Raw genomic sequence first — 19,588 nt, forward strand, 5'->3', positions numbered from 1 at the left:
AGCCGGGCCGGGGCCTCAGGATTACCTGGGAGTCAGCCGGCCCAAACTCTAGGCACGAATCGTCGACCGAAAATGCGTGCAGGTCCCCTACCCTCTTGATGGAGGCGAGTGCAAGCAGGAGCAGAGTTTTCATCGATAGAAACTTCAGCTCAACTCACTGCAAAGGCTCAAATGGGCCCTGCTGTAGTGCTTTAAGCACTAGAGACAGGTCCCAAGAAGGTATAGAGGGGATTTAACCTTCTCGCGCCCCTAAGGAACCTGATGACCAGGTCATGCTTCCCTACCGACTTCCCTTCCACGGGGTCATGGTTAGCAGCAATCGCAGCGACATTGTAATCAGGTGCTAAAAAAAAAAGAGTACCCATTAAAATGTCTTTACATCAAGGACCCGATCATAGAAACAATGCACAGTACAAGCGCAGCGTTGAGCTTCTTGAGTCTGTTCAGTAAGGAGTGTTTTGATTGGTGGATTAAAAGCTCACCGTGATTGGCTGAACGGAACATCCTCCAAAAAAATATATTTATGAATCTTAACCTGCCAGGAAGGTCTCAAAAATACCGCACACAAATTCAAAGCAGTCCACGCATGTGTGATGATTTGCAAATGCAGATTCAACGATCCATAAATACATGTAACATCATTCATAAATGTGTGATGGAAATTAATTCAAGAACTTGATATATACATATTTGTGTAAACATTTTAAATTTATTTAGGTAAGATGCTTTTGTGTGAGCATTTGGGGAAATATTTATGCTTTTACTTCTGTATTTATGAATTGTGTTTTGAATTTACGAATCGGATTTTGTAAATGTAAATTGTGCTGTGCATTTATGAATTTTGTTTTATAAATGTATTATTTTTGAGGCCGATCTGGCTCCATACCTGACGAGGCCCGATCAGAATGCAGAAGTAACTGAAATCATTTAGAATCTAGATCATGTCTAATATAGTCAGAACCACGAACAAGCCACGCCCTCAGTCTACACTTTCAGTTGTTACAGTTTCACATGCTCTTACTCGTTCTAAAGAATATAGCAACAGGTGTGTAAATAGGCTATAGTTAGGTGGCAGATATTTATACTTCAATACTGTAGTACTTTATAAAACAGTATGCAATAACATATTGAGTGCAAATTATCATATATGTAAATTTTATTAGATGAATGCCATGCCACTTTATTGGGACAAAAACCTCCCTACAGCTAAGCATACCTAATAACACTGTATTATTAAGGAGGCGTTTTATTTCCACTTTTCAAATATTTACTTAATTTTTATTGAAAATAAATGCCTTTCCGATCTGGTATGTGATGGGAAAAGGAGAAGCAGGAGTTTGACAAAAGCCGGAATCGAACTCGGGTCGATCGCGTCAAAAGCACACACTGCGCCACTGATACTGCAGATACGCAGGAGTCTTTTGCAGTGCTTTTTAACGCAGCCAGCATTGGTGGGCGGAGTTACTGTAAATAGCTTCTGCCAACAAATTGGTCTATTTGTCCTTATACACTCCGTTTCTTTTTAGAGCTGCTTTACAGCGGAATTGAATTCTGTTTGCGCAATTGAAATATTATTTTATTTATATATGTATATATATATTTATATATTATATTAATGCAATATTATTATTATATCCTTGAAACAATCAGTACTGTATAAAGCCCTATAGAGATAAAGGTGATGTCGTTTGACTTGATAGGAAATGTGCCGTAGAGATTGAAGTAGATTTTATGTCCTACTAACGATATTATTTTTAGATACACAGCCATAGTTTGTAGTTGACATGCATATATGTATATACGTACATATACAAATGTTACATTTATAATTAGCCTACTATTCCCCACCTCCAGTTCACTCAAGTGTTTGAAGATGAAACGTCACATGGAGCGCGTTGCATTCTGGGAAACAGTATCCCATGCAGTGTTTTCAGATGCATACATCAAATTTCAGCAAATATAGCAGGTAATCCGGGCATTCCATGCATACAGAAAATTCACATACTATTCACAGTATACACACAGCATACTGCAATATAGTACGAGTTGTATGGTAGTATGCCATTCCTAACACAGTTTGTGTAGCCTACTAATTTCAGTGCACTTGAGTTATATTTAGCAGATTCTTGCAAATATAGTAGGTCATCCGGGTATTCCATGCATACAGAAAATGTGCATACTATGCACAACATACATACAAACTGTTCCTATTCTTTGTTCATTTTAGATTGCTCTGGACTAAGGTATATTATACCCACATGTCAGGGATGGATAGACTTTGAGCTCTAAAAGGCATGGGTCTCAACAGATAATCGCATATTGCAAGACAAAGAAGAGAGCCTAGGATCTTCCGGATGTTTCTTCTGGTGAGAAAATCCTGCTCTGTATTTTCATGCCAAATTTTACATTATGGACTGACAAGCACACCAACACACACTTAGGGCCAGTTTTACTAAACAGGGCAAATTAGCGCGAGAGCACAATTCCAAAACAGCGCCGATGGGCGTGGAAATTTCTGCGGGTGATTTACTAACAACACGCAAATTAAATAGGTGCTATAGTAACCCACCATTGGGTTATCTGTTGGGTCATTTTTAACCCAACTATTTTAAGTGAGTACTAGATACTGCAGAAATAGAGTAGTATGATAGTATGGCATTTCGAACGCAGCCTCTGTGTTAGGTGCGGGTAGTGGGTGCGGTTTATCACTAGGTTAACCGCACCCACTAGCACTAGGTTTTTCTCTGAAGTTGGGCAGTCCATTACAGACCCAGCTTCATTCAGAGTTTGTCACCGCAGAGAGAGGTTGCATTATCGCGCAACAGCGTAAGATGCTCAGCTCTTTTTCTGTTCTTTTCTAACTTGTATCACTAACAAACTACCTTTTTAAAATTATAATGTTACAAGATTTTGACAGCTGACGTACGCTGCTGTTTAACGAGCGTGTCTGATACATTTTTAGTTTTAATTACATTTCACAGCTTTTCTAAAATTGTTTAACAATACGTGAATACTCGTCTTGACTTGTTTTACCAGTTTAGTTTATTTGTCCCCTCAGGGAAAGTATAGCGGCGAACTCACACGGACATAATAACAAACACAATTTGGCATACAAAATCAATACATAATTCCATAATCTAATTTAATAAATAAGATTTGTCCAGACCATAAATCCATTCTATTGTGGATATTGAACGAGAGTAATTTCTTTAAGAAATACATTCTTTGTTGAATCTTTTTATTTAAATGCTCAGTCCACACATCCCATTTAAGCTTATAATCCAATACAATACCAAGGTATTTATAGTTTGTAACTAACTGTATCGGCTCCCAATTAATTAACGTAGGGTGAAATGTATTTTTCTTTCTAAAATCAATAACCATCTAGAATATGGAATTTTGGAATTATGCAAGTAAGTGTCATCAGTCACATTTTTTGACACATGGTGCACGTCATCCTCTCTAATGAATTCTATACATTAGCTGTAGGCTCAAATTGATGAGGTTAAGATATATTCTATTCTATTATATCCTATTCTGTTCAATTCTATTCTATTCTATTAACAGCAATAAGAACATAATAGAAAAACATCACCCAACGTTTTTAAAAGCTACTTATTTTATTTTAGAATATGAATCACATGGATTCCAGTTATAAACATTTTATGAAATCCTGAAAAATATGTGACTTTCCACAAAGTTTTTGTATGTTCTGCCAGTCATATTGATATATACATGTTTGAATCTTGTTTCTGAGATGCATTTGGAGAACTGTATGACGTCAAGTTCATCTTCTCCTGAAATCAGGCCTGACAAACCTGATATTCTGGTTTCAGATATGGGTTTAAGATGCAAACTTGTTTCTGAGCGCCATAATGTCAAGCTGAAGTGTATTATCCTGAGCGTCCGTCTATTAGATTACTAATATTTTTATTCAATTTTAAGTGATTTTATTAGATTTTTTGTTAGTTGGCATTTACTTGAATGGTTTATAGTTTGATTTTCTTTCCTTACAGTTTTATTTTACATGTTGTTTTGGATAACAATACAGAAACACATGAACGATGGAACAAGGTAACATTTACAGTTTGCTACGAAATTATCATTTGCTAAATGCATTCTTTACTATAAAACCGTTTAGTCTTTTATCTCGTCGTGGAACGAACATAACATACATGTAGACACATGCTTCCAGAACATTAATTTTCTAGTTGTTTCTGAGATGCATTTGGAGAACTGTATGACGTCAAGTTCATCTTGTCCTGACAAACCTGATATTCTGGTTTCAGATATGGGTTTAAGATGCAAACTTGTTTCTGAGCACCATAATGTCATAAGTGTATTATCCTGAGCGTCCGTCTATTAGATTACTAATATTTTTATTAAATTTTAAGTGATTTTATTAGATTTTTTGTTAGTTGGCATTTACTTGAATGGTTTATAGTTTGATTTTCTTTCCTTACAGTTTTATTTTACATGTTGTTTTGGATAACAATACAGAAACACATGAACGATGGAACAAGGTAACATTTACAGTTTGCTACGAAATTATCATTTGCTAAATGCATTCTTTACTATAAAACCGTTTAGTCTTTTATCTCGTCGTGGAACGAACATAACATACATGTAGACACATGCTTCCAGAACATTAATTTTCTAGTTGGTTAACAGGTTGTTATATCACTCAGAAACTTAGTATTTTATTATGATGATAATTTCATAAATGAAATCCGACAGAAAATCTGATCTTTAGACATATTTCCAAAGAATCTAAAGAAGGGTTTCAAACCACATGTGCATAGTTGGATGGTTTGTAAATTACTTGTGTGTTGCACTTAAATGTATATTTTACGTAAATGTTTACGTAATTTTATTGTGATTACAAAGCAAATAAATATCAAAACCTAGTGATTCACGAGATTCAAAAATCAAAAAGTTAATTCACTGGTAAAATAAACTTTAGTAAATTAACTTTTTGATATTGACTGTATATTATTTGAGTTATTACACAATAAAAAATTATAATGGAATTTGCTGTTAGAATTTTCAATGTCTTTGTTTTGTTTTTTTCTGACAGAAATAAGAGCTGTTGTTCTTGGGTGGCAGAAATCTGACAAAGCCTCAGTGATAAACAGCATTTTAGGTGTTGAGGTCGAGTCTGACGAATACTTTGTGAAGTCTGTGAAGAGAGACGGTGAAGTGAACGGAAGGAAGATAGCTCTGATCAACACGCCGTGCTGTGGGAGATTTTCGGTTTGCAGGATTCACCGGAGGTTGTCAAACAAGAACTGGTTTGCAGTGTTTTTTGGTGTGAACCAGGACCTCACGTCTTTCTACTGGTCATTAATCTCAGTTTGCCTTTTACTGAAGAAAACAGATTCAGCATCGAGAAGCACCTCGGTCTCTTTGGTGAGAAAATCTGGAGACACACCATAGTGATCTTTACAGGAACCGATCCACTGAAGGACAAATCCATCGAGCAGCACACAACGAATCAAGATATTCAGCAGATCATACAGAGATGTGGAGAAAGATATCATGCCTTTGAGACTGAAAATGAAAGTACTGGAGACCAAAAACTGCTCATCAAGATTGATGATGTTGTGGCAGCAAACAATGCCAAGCATTTTGAAACTCATGATGACGTGCTACTAGAGATAAAGACAAAGAGAGAAGAAATAAAAGAAAGAGCAAAAGCCAGACAGAAAATGTTGCAGGACAAAAGAGACATACTGAAAGAAATAAGTAAGTAAACCACATGTGTATACACTAAACGTCAAAAGTCTGTCAAACTTCAAATATTTTGAAATGAAAACATCTGCTGAATTAGTTTTGTAGAGAAATATAAATTGTGACTATATATTAATTTGAGTGCTGCCAAACGATTAATCGCGATTAATCGCATCAAAAAATAAAAGTTTTTGTTTGCATAATATATGTGTGTGTTCTGTGTATATTTATTATGTGCACTGTAAAAAAAATTCTGTAGTTTTTACAAAATAATTCTGGCGGCTGTGGTTGCCAGAATAATTTTGTAAAAAATACAGAAAAACTGTAAACACATTTACAGTAAATTTTCCAGAATAAAACTGTAATTTACAAACAAGAAAATTTGAATGTAAACCAGTAAATTCAACAATGCACACTGCTATTAAAATCTGTTTTGTACATACTGACAACCACCATAATAATGCAGGTGGTAAAAGAGAAAGCCACATGAAGAATCAAAGCTCATCACAAGTAGCTTCGCCACAAGCAGAAGTATATACTAATATATAGAAGGTGCACAGAGTCATTCATGCAAACACAAAACACCATCAATATATATATATATATACACACACATATATATATATATAATTTTAAAAAAATGTAATGAATCTAATGAAATTCAAAAATGTTTCTTATCAAGTTCTAAAAATTACTTGAATGTCTAATAAAATTCTAACATTTTCTCTTAAATGTCTAAAAATTTAAGTAATGTTCATTAACATGCATTGCCCCTGTAAACAAATAAACACAATTTAAATTTTTTTTAAAACATACAATATTGCTCTAAACAATCTTAAATATCTAGCAAAATTCTAAAATGTTTTCCTTAAACATTTAAAATTCTTAAACGTCTGATAAAATTCTAACCTGACATTTTATTTATTTTGTTGTTGTAGAAGATGAATGTGTGGCTCCGCTCTCAAAACTGAGAATTGTTCTGCTGGGTTGGATCCTGTCTGGGAAGAGTTCAGCAGCAAACACTATTTTTCATAATAAAACATTTGAAATAGAAGGTACAAAAAAGTGCACAAAATACTCTGGTGTTGTAAATGATAGATCAGTAACTGTGTTGGACACTCGGGGCTGGTGGAAGTATTTTGCGCCTAAATTCAACCCAAAGTTTGCACAGGCTTCAATCCTGGAGAGTGTAGGCCAATCACAACAAATGAAATTCCCTCATGCCATGATCCTAGTGATTCCTATTGATACTTCATTCAGTAACGAACAGAAACGAATCATTGAACGGTACATGGCCACTCTAGGAGAAAACATCTGGAGACACACTATAGTTCTGTTCACGTGGGGCGACAGATTCCCAGACATCTCAATCGAGCAACACACATGATACTTAAATAATGCATTAAACTTTCATTAAACAACAGAAGATGTAACATAAAGCCCAAATATACATAACTAATAACAAAAACTATTAAAAAAACATACTAAAATACTTTCAAATGTGGAGTGTCATGCAGGGAATTCTGGGAATATCAGTTTACAGTTTTTGACTGTAAATTATACATTGATTTGTTATTACTTCTAAAAACTGTAACTAAATGTATTAACAGCATTTTACTGTAAAATGACATGAAATGTCTGGTTAGATATTTTACAAACATTTTCTCTTAAATGTCTAAAAATTAAAGTAATGTTCATTAACATGCATTGCCCCTGTAAACAAATAAACACAATTTAAATTTTTTTTAAAACATACAATATTGCTCTAAACAATCTTAAATATCTAGCAAAATTCTAAAATGTTTTCCTTAAACATTTAAAATTCTTAAACGTCTGATAAAATTCTAACCTGACATTTTATTTATTTTGTTGTTGTAGAAGATGAATGTGTGGCTCCGCTCTCAAAACTGAGAATTGTTCTGCTGGGTTGGATCCTGTCTGGGAAGAGTTCAGCAGCAAACACTATTTTTCATAATAAAACATTTGAAATAGAAGGTACAAAAACGTGCACAAAATACTCTGGTGTTGTAAATGATAGATCAGTAACTGTGTTGGACACTCCGGGCTGGTGGAAGTATTTTGCGCCTAAATTCAACCCAAAGTTTGCACAGGCTTCAATCCTGGAGAGTGTAGGCCAATCACAACAAATGAAATTCCCTCATGCCATGATCCTAGTGATTCCTATTGATACTTCATTCAGTAACGAACAGAAACGAATCATTGAACGGTACATGGCCACTCTAGGAGAAAACATCTGGAGACACACTATAGTTCTGTTCACGTGGGGCGACAGATTCCCAGACATCTCAATCGAGCAACACATTGAGAGTGAAGGTGAAGCTCTTCAGTGGCTGATTGAGAAATGCAGGAACAGATATCATGTCTTTGACAACACAGACAAGAAGAATCGAGATCAAGTCTCAGAGCTGCTGCAGAAGATTGATGAGATGGCGGCAGAAAACAGTCTGTTCTGCATCAACACTGACTGTGCTGCAGAAGTGAACGTTCATGAGACTGACACACAACAAGACGAGGAATTAAGTCTGAACACTGACCAATTACTGAAATTAATGTTCCAGGAGCTGAAAAACAGGCATAAAGAGATGAAAAGGAAGCTGCAAGAATTAGCGCTGGACGTCACTGGATGTATAGAAGCCAGAAGTGATCGAAGCATGGAATATCCCATAGAATGTAAGCTGGCAAATCTTGTCTAAATTCAATTGAGAATGTGAAGATTGCGTTCTGGGTAACTGTTTTATTTAGACGCCATATTAAGAGGTTTGTGCTTCCCTTTTGAAATTGTTTTGATTTTCATGCATGATTGTGAAAAATGTTGCCACTGTACGTCATTCCTGCTGCATCGAGAATTGCAATAGTATCATTCGGGGAGAAAACTGGACAATGTCATATGTTTATGTTTCATACGTGTAAACACACTAAGGGAAGCGGGTTGAGGAGGAGGTGACATAAAGATGCTGGATAGCAAATCTGAAGTTTTTTATATTGTTTGGATTAATAATTAAACTTTACCTTTGACAGTATGACTCTCACAGTGCAGCCACTACAAAAATGTTTGCAAGCTTCTACACTCTTTTAGAAAAAAAGGTACAAAAAGTTGTCACTGGGGCGGTACCCAAGCGGCAACCTCCCGCTTTCTCTCTTGAAGCCAACAAGGAAGTGACTTAAACTGTAATTCATCAACTGGCCGCTAGAGGCTGGCTGCAAAAGGGAGTCAATCCCATAGACTCCCCATGTTAAAATGCCCAACTTTACAGCAGAAAAAAACATGTTTACAGCCTGGTTCAAAAAATTATTTTGGTCTATATAGCTAATTTTGCCCTTCATGACAACTGTGAGGGGGGTGAATTTTTTTATAACTCATCCGTTTAAATTATATTAAGCCTTAAAGTTCTGCATAATTAAGGGCGTGGCCACTTGAGTGACAGGTGGATTGCCGCTGCTGTCACCACCGTCGAGCTAGGTGGGCGTGGCTTCAGCAACCTGCTCCCGCCTCTTTGCCCATTTTCGATTATCCGGGAGTGACGCGCGGTGACGCGCTGCCAAGATGGCGACGGCCCGCTCCGCCCACTTTTGAGCTTCAAAAACGCTCCTCAGAAATCTACGGGTGACGTCACGGACACTACGTCCATCTTTTTATACAGTCTATGGTGGTACCTTTTCAAAAGGCACACTTTTGTACCTAAAGAGTTCATATTGGTATCTTAAAGATACATATTAGTGCCTAAAGTGTACATATTAGTACCTAAAAGGTACCGCCCCAGTGACACCTTTTGTACCTTTTTTTCTGAGAGTGTAGGGATTTGATTTTGGTCTCTGATTCCCTCCGTGGCCATAGGAAAGTGAATATTTACAATGACAGCAGAACAACTTTAGTCACATTTAAATGTTTCCAACAAAGAAATGGATCGCCTTCTTTTAGCTCGTTGAACAAAGATTTTATCTGAACATTTCTACCATGTGGCAGCTGAAGCAGCAATGAGCGCCCTGCGCATGACACTGTTTTTATGGTAATTAGATACATTATGAATATTTAATGTCAAGGCAAAACCAAAAAAGATCAGTATTAATCTCAGTAGCAGCTGCCCTAGCATGCAACGCGGCGTGACATAGCTTCACATTCTCTATAGCCATATTACAGATGAAAACCTGTAAATGTTCAGTTAATGCACTCATTCTGTGTCATTTTTCTCTTTCAGTGAAAGCTGATGAGAAAGTCATGGAGAAGGTAAGGAGAGAAGGAAGCAGATGGGAAGCAATTTTAATGGACGGGATCTTGAACATTCAGAATCCTGAAGCATCTTGTGGTGAGTTATTTAGCTTTACATAAAATACTTTGCTGAAAGCAAATTTTATATGTGACTCTGGAGCACAAGTCGCTGGGGTATATCTGTAGCAATAGCCAACAATACTGTCACAGGTGGTGGTAGTGTGAGGAGCGCGGAACGAGGAGACCAGGAGTACAAAACAAAAGGGATTTATTCTTGTCACAGGGAATCACACGTAGCACAAGGAGAAGACATCAACATACAATTCCAGACCAGGGAGAACAGAACGGGCTAGAACTAAATAGGGCAGATAACGAGGGGCAGACAGGTGATGGGGATAACTAACAACAAGGAACAGGTGATACGAATAATGAGAAAAGGAACTGGTAGGACCAAATAAGGAAAACAGGAACTCACCAGGAACATACACGTGACAGATCGCCCCCCTACCGGACGGCACGTCCCGCGCCGTAACAGTACCATCGGGGGGGGGGGGCCCTGGCGGATCAGGAAGCCATGGCGGAGCAGGCAGTCCGGGTTGCCATGGCGGATCAGGGGGCTCGGGAGGCCATGGCGGAACAGGGGAACGAGCAGCGATCTCCATGCCGCGGGAAGGAAGAACCAGGAAACAAAAAAAACTTTCAAAAAACGGGAAAAAGGAAAAACGAGAAGGGGCGCTGCTTACTTTTACTTTTTGGTCTGGAATTCTGTCACGGGTGGTGGTAGTGTGAGGAGCGTGGAACGAGGAAAGAGGAGACCAGGAGTACAAAACAAAGGGATTTATTCTTGTCACAGGTGACACTGCATGTCAGTTTATAACCTGACAAAATGATGTTCTCTGCTACCCCTATACAGATGAAAATATGAGTGTCAATGAAAAGGTGTCTTGGTGGCTTCAAAAATATGAGGAATACAGCACATCTGAAACATCGGGATATAAAACAGAGCAAAATGATCCAGTAGAACATCCACAGAATCTAGAGGAGTCAGATAATACATCTGAACTGTTGGATGAAAATGTTATATGTCTGTAAAAACCAGTTTGCAAAGTAAAACTCGCTTGCTTAGAAATATGTCAGACATATGCAATTTGCAATTTTAGAAATTATTTGTTAAATGTTTTTCTAATTATGAATATTTATTAATGTTTTTGCATTTCTAATTAATAGTTGATATTGTTGTATATTATCTAAAAATGATATTACTTTACATTATAATTTTCATAATTTGAAGTAAATTTTGAATTATGATTTTATCTCAAGACGATTTATGTGCAATAATACAGTGATTTTGTATCATTGTAACCTTTGAACTGATAAATACCTGTATCAGTTAAACATCTCTCAGAGACTTTCACTGAAACTTTTCTGTTGATATAGCGATTTTAAATAATTTAATGAACTTTATTTTGAAATGATTCAAGTTAATTTACTACTTTGGATGTTAGATGAATAATTTATGCTACAATGTTATTTGTTGACAGATACTTTCAGATACTTTCATACTACAGTCATACTATACTGTGAAATATTTTACAGGCCTTATTCCAAAATATCAGTGGACCGAAACGTTGCTTTTGTTAATAAACTTCAATATTTAGCAATAACTGATAGTGTGTTTTCAGGTGTGCTGAGTTTGTGTTGATTGAGTACAGGCCTTATTTATTTATTTTTTTTGACAAGCAAAAAAGATGGCGCCTGTGTACATGGCAAGCCACTTGCTGTCCTCACCTACGTTTTTTTCACCTACGTTTTTTACTATGTCCTGCTGTTGGCTGTTTATATGTTTTCTCACGACATTAAACTATGTCGAGACTCTCACTTATGATCGTCAATCACTCCTGGACATTCATAGTCGCTGTATGGTTGTCTCTGAAACGAATTTGGGAAAGTTCGTGGACATCCCACACAGGAGTATTATACGAGACATTCCGGATTTCCTTCGTCGATGGCCGCTTAACATCACCCCGAGAAAGCGTCGGAGAAGACGCGGGAAACGCGGAGGAGTGATCATCAGACTAAAATCATATCTGCGAGCTGGCGTCCCACCCAGTTTATGTCCTTTGCCTTGGACTACGGATTATTGGCGTTTTGTGGTTCGGTATTTACCGGTCCAGTCGTCGCGCTGGCTTCGATACACCCTGCCGGTCCCTCAGGCCTCTCCGGATTCTCCAGATCGTCCTCCCCTGGATTTACATCCTCGGATTAGCCTTCGGCCTCACGCGGTGGGAGTAAACCCTGCTAATCTTCGATCCGTGAGTAAAACCCCGGTCTCACGAAACACTCTGCATTCTCCAAAAATGGCGCTGATCAACGCTCATTCTCTGGTTAACAAGACCTACTTTATTTGTTTTCTGATTTTCTGCTTGTTATATATTATCGTATGTTGTGCAGCACTTTGGTCGGCCTTGCTTCGTGCTTAAATGTGCTCTAGAAATAAAACTGAACTTGAACTTGAACTTATTGCACAAAAATGTTTCTAAATTTTACATGAATTACTGAATTATCTTAAACTAACGGCTTTTTATTTTTACATGTTTGTATTTTATCAGGTTAAATAATAAATAAATTATGGAGCTTTCAAAAAGACGGTTGTCTATAGCCCTATTCGGATGGGACTAGGGTTGGGTACCGTTCACATTTTAACTGGTACTGTATCGGTAACCTGTCTGTAACCTTTTTTCGGTACTTTACTCTCTGTGTAATTACAAAAACATCTATTTCAGTGAAAAAATAAGTCCAAAAGTCTCAATTTCAACATTTTGAACAATAGGGCCCTACAAACTTTTTCTTTCTTTCTCCCCCCCCCTTCAAAATCAAATGAAGGCATTAAACATTTATTTTAAATCAAATGAAAATTAAACCCTTTTATTTTTTGGCAAACAAACTGAGGTTTACTGTTGAAATTAATACATGGAAGAAAAATTTTGTTAATATTCCTATAAAATATTTTTTAATAGGCTAATAATTGTATTATTTTTTTCTAAAATTAAGTGATTAATCTGGTTGTAATATTTATTTTTATCATTTAATTGTTTTATTTAAATTTGATAGAAAATTGAATATTTAAAGATGTACATTATACTGTACAAAAGTAATACAAGAGTAATATTTTTCTGTTACATGTTAAACCGTACTTTTATTTTGACCCTCGCTTTTTCAGATCGATGAGCTTTGTAAAAATCGACGCGTTTCAGAAAGGCAGGGCATAGAGGAGAAACAATAATGTACAGTATGTGGAAAATAATGTGTTTTTTGAACCTTAAACCGCATAAACACATTTCATTACACCAAATACACAAAATAATGTTCTTTTTAGCAGCATCATATGACCCCTTTAACTTTTATAAAGAATATCTCTTTGGGTTTGAGACTTTAGTCTCTGCAACTTCACGGATCTTATCTGTTCACGAACAGCTTGTAACACTCCAAAGAGAAAGGAAAACTTGAAATCGTATATGACCCCTTTAAAATATAGCCTAGTATAGGAGTTCTATGGACTACTTGTTGGAGAATGACAGTTATGTCGTAATGATAGATTGAACATTGGAGTTAACGGTTTTTTATAAAGTATAAAGAAATACAACGAAAAATGAGATGCTAGGTCTAATTCTAGTATTTAAGTAATCATTTTTAACTATTTGTAAATAATATTTTAAAATATGCACTTGTATACTCTTATTTGTATGCCTAACATGACGAAAATTCAAAACGTTTCATGTCTCTGGTCATATTCAGTTATGTGAATCACGTAAATTACTCCATATTTTGAATTCTGAACGGTCATGTTTGAGGAAAAAGTCGAGTCAGTCATGTAACATTTCTATGGAAGCCCGTTTCCGCCAGGTAAGAAAAAAAAAATCATGCCTTAAAAAGTCAAAATTATGACATACTTAAGTCATAATTACGAGATAAAAAGTTGAAATTATTATTTTTATTATATGTGTTTACTACATGTTTAATAGTAACAAGGTACCATGTTGTTGTGATGTGCATATAGGTCCCAGTCTGATTTATTGTAAAATAAGAAATTATATGTGTAAAAAGTTTTGATATCGAACCAAATCATAAGACATTTCTCGTTGTTATTTCTATTGTTCGTTCATAGCCGTACCGTCCACTAGATGCAGCACGGACCGATCTGATAGCAGCTTTAGCAGTTTATGTTGATAACCAGCATTGAGGTATTATCATATACATCATTTTGTGATGTATATGATAATACCTCAATGCTGGTTATCAACATAAACTGCTAAAGCTGCTATCAGATCGGTCCGTGCTGCATCTAGTGGACGGTACGGCTATGAACGAACAATAGAAATAACAACGAGAAATGTCTTATGATTTGGTTCGATATCAAAACTTTTTACACATATAATTTCTTATTTTACAATAAATCAGACTTGGACCTATATGCACATCACAACAACATGGTACCTTGTTACTATTAAACATGTAGTAAACACGTATAATAAAAATACAATTTCATGACAGTAAACGTGTTAATGCATTAAAACTGACCCGATTCATATTTTTTGTGGCATTATGGTGTATGAAGTAACATGTTGGTTTCCATACATGCTACATCATTATTATTATAACTTGCATCTGTAAACTTCAACATTTTCACAGTGTTCTAATTTTCCCATAGTATATTGTTAAAGAACGTTTTATGCTCCCAAGTCAATGCTTACATTCTGAACATGATGCTGGATCATTCACATCTAGGCTACATGCTACGTGAATTATAATCTTTTGATTTTGTGATTCTTTATGTGCAATAGGCCTACTTCTGTAATCATTTTGTTCTCATAATTTCGACATTCTATCTCATAATTTCGACATTCTATCTCATAATTTCGACATTCTATCTCATAATTTCGACATTCTATCTCATAATTTCGACATTCTATCTCATAATTTCGACATTCTATCTCATAATTTCGACATTCTATCTCATAATTTCGACATTCTATCTCATAATTTCGACATTCTATCTCATAATTTCGACATTCTATCTCATAATTTCGACATTCTATCTCATAATTTCGACATTCTATCTCATAATTTCGACATTCTATCTCATAATTTCGACATTCTATCTCATAATTTCGACATTCTATCTCATAATTTCGACATTCTATCTCATAATTTCGACATTCTATCTCATAATTTCGACATTCTATCTCATAATTTCGACATTCTATCTCATAATTTCGACATTCTATCTCATAATTTCGACATTCTATCTCATAATTTCGACATTCTATCTCATAATTTCGACATTCTATCTCATAATTTCGACATTCTATCTCATAATTTCGATTTAGTAAGTCATAATTTCAACTTTTTATCTCGTAATTATGACTTAAGTATGTCATAATTTCGACTTTTTAAGGCATGATTTTTTTTTCTTACCTGGCGGAAACGGGCTTCCATACATTTCTGTCATAAAACTATTGTCAAATATTAAATGTTTTGCTATTTTCATCTTACCTCACACTCTTTAACCGTTAAAAACGGACGCTTCACGCGCTCTGTTTGTTAACGGTAAACCCCGCCTACTTTGATTTGATTGGCCGTCTCAATTATTTTGACATTGACGAGCGCTGTTTGACCGCTGAGGCTGACCAGCCTAAAATTGTCACTTTTAACCTTTTCATCAACCTAAAAAACAGAGCGCTGCGTAATGTAGTGTAGGTGGGAAGTGCAAGAATTTCACATAACTTTTGTGTTTGGCAGAAATAAATCACAGAACACAGGATCATAATTTTATTTTTGGAGGAACAGCGAGTTTTCGGCCGCACTGTGACTTTTATTTTGAAATTAGCAGCACGCTCGTCTGGGACTTTTACTTTGAAATCTGTGCGGTTCGGTGTCGGCAGTGAGTTTAGCATCTGTTTGTCATGACAGGAGAGGATTTAACAGTCCTGTGATCGGGTAAGATCTGTGATTCATGTGTTTTACAGCATCTACAGTGATTATGCGATGATATGATATGTAGAAAACGAAAGCGAATGATTGAAATCAGATATTTATGATTAGATATCATGTGTCTCCTGCGCTAAAGCTAAACGCTCATGTCACCTTTACAAACATCTGACAGTTCAGCTGCTGCTCGATTATTAACTTGCAGCTGTAGTTTTAGAAATACCAGAGAGCAAATTCATGTTAACTTAAATAAGTATTCGTTTCAAGAGGCTAGAGTTTCTCAAATGTATTTCTTATTTATTTGTGTATTTATTTATTTATCGTTTTTGCAGGTTTTGTCCTCCATACTTTACACTCGTGTATTGATAAGCTTATGTAAACATCGTGTTTAGATTGAATTGTTACTCAGGAAGTCACCAGATTTTGCTGTTGGGACGTTTTTTTAGCATGAATAATCATCATGAGTTACTTTGACTTTTGTATTCTTGTATGACAGAGATTTTGTAACATTTACTGTGTGACGTCATGGAAAAAACACGGTACTGAATGTTTACCATATTTATATACCATGGTATTTACGTAGTACTTTAAAGAGTACACTGGTAGTATAACTGCACATGTCCCAAAAAAAACTAGTAATGCTATGATACTTTTTTGTTAATGAGAGGAGGTTCCAGATTTGTTAACCTTGACATTAAAAATAATTAAATCTTAATTTTTATTTGTTGTTATTTCCAGTTTTCAGCTCTGATGTGAAGGTCTTGTCGATATAAGTGAGTTCATTTCATAAATAAAATAATGATAATCCATAATAATGTCTCCTGAACTTGTCTCCTTGAATTTTAGCATCATTCATGTACTATTATTGTTTGGATTGATATTTTGGATTAGATTATATAATTGTATACTTTTGTAATTTTGTAAGTTTTAGTTTAATTGTATTTTTTTTATACAATTTGCAAAATATTATTTATAATTTTTTGTGCTTTTATTTATATATATATATATATTATTATTATTATTTTAACTTTATAAAATCCTCTTTATGACCACTGTACAGTTAAATTTTCTGCAAATAAGACAGAAACAAATGTTGAAATTGAAAGAAAACTTTTAAAATATTATTTAGCCAAAAAAAAAATAATACAAATACAAATACAAATCAATCAATCAATCAATAAAATAAAATAAAAAAGTTAAACAAACAAATAAATAAATAACAATAAAATACTTTAAGTTAAATTAATTAATTAATTAACAAGAGATGCTTCAAACACTTTAGTGATACTTCCAATGTTGCATTTTATTGTCACATTTAAATTTAAATGCTGCATTTAAGTTCACTTAAAATATTTGAGACCGAATATTTTAAGGAGACAACTACATCTTAATTTTTTTTTTTAATTCTATTTATTTATTTATTTTAAAAGTATATCAGCTTGACCTAAACAGTAATGAGAAATGTTGATTTGGCTACTAGTTGAAATAAAATATATTTTTGCATTTTTTTCTCTCCAGATAATGTTTATTTTATTTAAAGTTATGAATTTGTTTTTATGCTTTATGTTGTATGGTTTTAGTTGAATTTAACGATAAAAACCCTGTTCCTGATCTCATCGGTGTTTCTGAAATATTCTCCGTACAGGTGTGGAAATGGAGCAGTCGGATCCTTCTCCGTTAAAGCGTTTTGTTCAGGCCAAAAAGAAGATCGGCGAGGTTTTTGAGCAGCTTTTAGTTTACGTTCAGGAGGGCTCGGAGTTTGTAAAAGGTAAACTGAATTTTAATTTGATTTCTGTGAATTTCAGTGTAAAAACATCCCACAGATCCTCCATTAGAAATGTGCAGGATTGGTTAGTAATGTATGTTTGGTTAACTACAGTAGTATTGATATTTGCATGTGTTTTGTTTACTTGTGTCTCAACAGAAACCTGTAATAATGAGTCGCTGGAGAATATTGCAAACAGGAGCCAGCTGGATCAGATCGAGGCGTACACGAGCAAACTGTCCACCATTAAAGAGGTGTTAGCTCGCAGACACATGAAGGTGGCTTTTTTCGGCAGGTGGGTTTTGTGTTAGATCGCAAGATGCATCAAAGAAGCGTTTCACTTCAATAAATGTTCTAAATGTCCTCTGTTTGTTACAGAACAAGCAATGGCAAGAGCACGGTTATCAACGCCATGCTGCGTGACCGCGTGCTACCCAGCGGCATCGGCCACACCACTAACTGCTTCCTGAGCGTGGAGGGCACGGATGAAGACAAGGCCTTTCTGAAGACCGAAGGGTCCGAGGAGGAGAAAAGCATCAAGGTGCGGCGGCCAGAAGCATGATTTATCTCAGAAGTTACTCAGTTAGGGCCCTGTGATTTCCAGAAAACACAAATCCAGTAAAATGGAATTTAATGTCTAATGCGAAATGTGACGGAATTTTGCAACATTTGGAAGAATACATGAAAAGTAGAGCTGTACAATTAGTCAAATTGCAATATGAACTCATGTCTGTGAATATTAAAGCAAAAAATACATGAGATCTTTATGTTATGATACACGCAGAAAGTTGAAGATCTTCACTGCAAACCACCGAAAAAAGGGTTTGGTTTACCTTGAAGAAATAATAATAATAATAACATATAATAATAATAATAATACAAATAATCTAATAATAAATAACACAATTTATTAAAACGCAGAAACTCTTCATGACAACCTGTCAAAATAAAGGTTTGGTTTAACTTGAAGAAATAATAATAATAACATATAGTAATAATAAAAATAATAGTCTAATAATAATCATAAATAACACAATTTATTAAAACGCAGAAACTCTTCATGACAACCTGTCAAAATAAAGGTTTGGTTTAACTTGAAGAAATAATAATAATAACATATAGTAATAATAAAAATAATAGTCTAATAATAATCATAAATAACACAATTTATTAAAACGCAGAAACTCTTCATGACAACCTGTCAAAATAAAGGTTTGGTTTAACTTGAAGAAATAATGACAGAAATATATTATTGTTGCACAGTAGAATGTAATTCTCAAAGATAATAATAATAGTAATACAATTAATAATAATAGTAATAGTAATAAATTATATAATTTATTAAAACACAGAAACTCTTCATGACAACCTGTCAAAATAAAAGTTTGGTTTAACTTTATGACAGAAATATTTTAGCATTATATAGTGAAATGTACTTCTCAAAATTCGATTTTAAAGGCTTCTGTCATTGTGAAAGTTTAATTATTAAGTTTAATGAAGTTGAATTAAATCAATTCATAATTCAGATTTAGTTAAGTGACTACTAAATTAACACAGAATCCAGAAAAAATTAAATCGAAAATGCAGAATTACGGGAAAAATAAAAGTTTAAAAAAAATAAATAAAATTTCTCAAATTGTTAAAGTTTAAAAAATATATTAAATTGCAAAAGTCGATCATGAAATCAACTGAAAAGATTTACTTTTTGATGATTAAAATGTAATTGTGATGGGACATTAAGACGGAATCCAGGAAAATTAAAATTAGTAGAATTTGGGGGAAAAAAAAAAGTTTGATTTCAGATGCCTCTCTTATTATTTAGTTTGTAATAAATCTGTACAAATTTATATATATATATATATATATATATATATATA

At 34.7% G+C, this 19,588-nt stretch overlaps 1 protein-coding gene and 1 pseudogene across 1 annotated transcript; both read left to right on the forward strand.

Moving 5' to 3' along the window:
* The first annotated feature begins 4,513 nt into the window (after positions 1-4,513).
* Positions 4,514-11,050, forward strand: LOC107740078 (GTPase IMAP family member 8-like). Its single transcript, XM_016552357.1, has 6 exons — positions 4,514-4,523; positions 5,078-5,308; positions 5,371-5,745; positions 7,612-8,421; positions 9,948-10,055; positions 10,872-11,050. Exons 1-6 carry the CDS (start codon positions 4,514-4,516, stop codon positions 11,048-11,050), a joined length of 1,713 nt encoding a protein of 570 aa, XP_016407843.1.
* A 4,827-nt stretch (positions 11,051-15,877) lies between these two features.
* The window catches only part of LOC107740068 (mitofusin-1-like), a 21,609-nt pseudogene continuing 17,898 nt past the window's right edge, over positions 15,878-19,588 (forward strand).

The sequence above is a fragment of the Sinocyclocheilus rhinocerous genome, unplaced genomic scaffold, assembly GCF_001515625.1.
Source record: "Sinocyclocheilus rhinocerous isolate Xijiao unplaced genomic scaffold, SAMN03320098_v1.1 scaffold1186, whole genome shotgun sequence".
Taxonomy (NCBI): Eukaryota; Metazoa; Chordata; class Actinopteri; order Cypriniformes; family Cyprinidae; genus Sinocyclocheilus; species Sinocyclocheilus rhinocerous.

What these genes read in the sequence shown, in the direction of transcription:
- LOC107740078 (XM_016552357.1), top strand. An exon ending in CTGGTTTGCAGTGTTTTTTG is followed by an intron (nt 5,309 to 5,370) that starts GTGTGAACCAGG and finishes CTTTTACTGAAG; the next exon opens with AAAACAGATTCAGCATCGAG. An exon ending in GAATCCTGAAGCATCTTGTG is followed by an intron (nt 10,056 to 10,871) that starts GTGAGTTATTTA and finishes ACCCCTATACAG; the next exon opens with ATGAAAATATGAGTGTCAAT.